The sequence below is a fragment of the Gavialis gangeticus genome, unplaced genomic scaffold, assembly GCF_001723915.1.
Source record: "Gavialis gangeticus isolate Ggan-Ray unplaced genomic scaffold, GavGan_comp1, whole genome shotgun sequence".
In the NCBI taxonomy this organism is placed as follows: domain Eukaryota; kingdom Metazoa; phylum Chordata; order Crocodylia; family Gavialidae; genus Gavialis; species Gavialis gangeticus.
The window spans coordinates 248,872,346-248,873,543 of record NW_017729032.1 but is presented as its reverse complement, the minus strand read 5'-3'; the positions used below and the strand labels follow the sequence as shown (position 1 = coordinate 248,873,543).

The 1,198-nt window shown below is 40.0% G+C and overlaps 1 protein-coding gene across 1 annotated transcript in view; it reads right to left on the bottom strand.

Moving 5' to 3' along the window:
• Nucleotides 1–148: 148 nt before the first annotated feature.
• The window catches only part of MPZL1 (myelin protein zero like 1), a 77,865-nt gene continuing 76,815 nt past the window's right edge, over nt 149–1,198 (bottom strand). Inside the window, exon 7 of the mRNA XM_019523907.1 lies at nt 149–730. Within this exon, the coding sequence (XP_019379452.1) occupies nt 629–730 (102 nt within the window). The 3' untranslated portion in view covers nt 149–628. The remainder of the gene's footprint in view (nt 731–1,198) is intronic.

The window sequence follows — 1,198 nt, the reverse complement described above, 5'->3', positions numbered from 1 at the left end:
CAGCTCCCAGGAGCAGCTGTGCTTGGGCTGCTGTGTTATCAGTTAATTGTTTAACCAATATAATTACAGTAGGTTAAACTAATCATTTTTAAAATGATATTTACATCCCTAGCTCATGTATTCAATGAAATGCAGGAAGAGTCATAAAGAAAAGATAAGTGATACAGAAAAACATTCTAATATGGCTGGGGACAGGGGAAGGGACAACCTTCCTCATATCCCTCTTAATAGGAAAGTCACCCTTCCCCCCACAAAGAGAAAGGTCAGGTCAGTCTAGAATCTCAAGCATTTTCCAGTTTTTCCATTCATTATTAAGATAAAAATATTTTTAAAACCGTGATGGTTGTGAATGTTCACTTTCTCTCTCCTTATCCTAGATACAAAAAAAGAATATTGGCAATTTATAAGCAGAATTCTTACCGCATCTTAACATGCAACATTGGTTTCACTTCTGTACGATTAAATAGACTATTTACACACAATACATATATATCTTTCTCTCTGTATCCACATGCATTGGTCCTAGGCTAGGGCATCAAAGGCCACATGTGAGTTCTCTGGGTCACATTTCATTCAAGCAATTCCAGTTTAGATGCGTGTTTTGCTTTGGATTGGTTGGGACCTCCTCTCAGTTCTTCCGAATGTCAGCATAGACCACGGACTCAGACTTGTTGATTCTGTCACTGTGTTGCCCTCCAGAGTGATCTAACTGCGCATATATGACTGGGCCCTAAAAGAGAAAACATAGAGAATTAGTATTTTTCACAACAGGTTGAACTTCCCTTGCCTTACTGCAAGCAACACAGCAAACAGAATTACAGCAAACACCCAATCCAATAGCCAATGATACCTCAAAGCAAGCAGAATGAACCCTCGCCTACACAGCAACTCTAATCTGCCACCTTGCTCCCCACCAGCAGACCGTGGAGCATAGGATCTTCCCTTTAACTGAACTGGCAAGCATGTGAGGAATGCAAAGCAAGATTCAAAGTTCTGAAATGTACCAGCATTTCCTTAACATATTAACCTGAGTAGAAAATAAGTAGCTCCATCAGATGCATTCTGGATCTTTACTACAATAAATGCATTGTATTATAGATTACCATGGCGTGCTAGAGTTCACTTCAGGGTTGTTGGTCGTAGCTGTCTTGGTCTAAGGACATAGGCAGACAAGGTTCTTTTGGTAGATGTGATATCT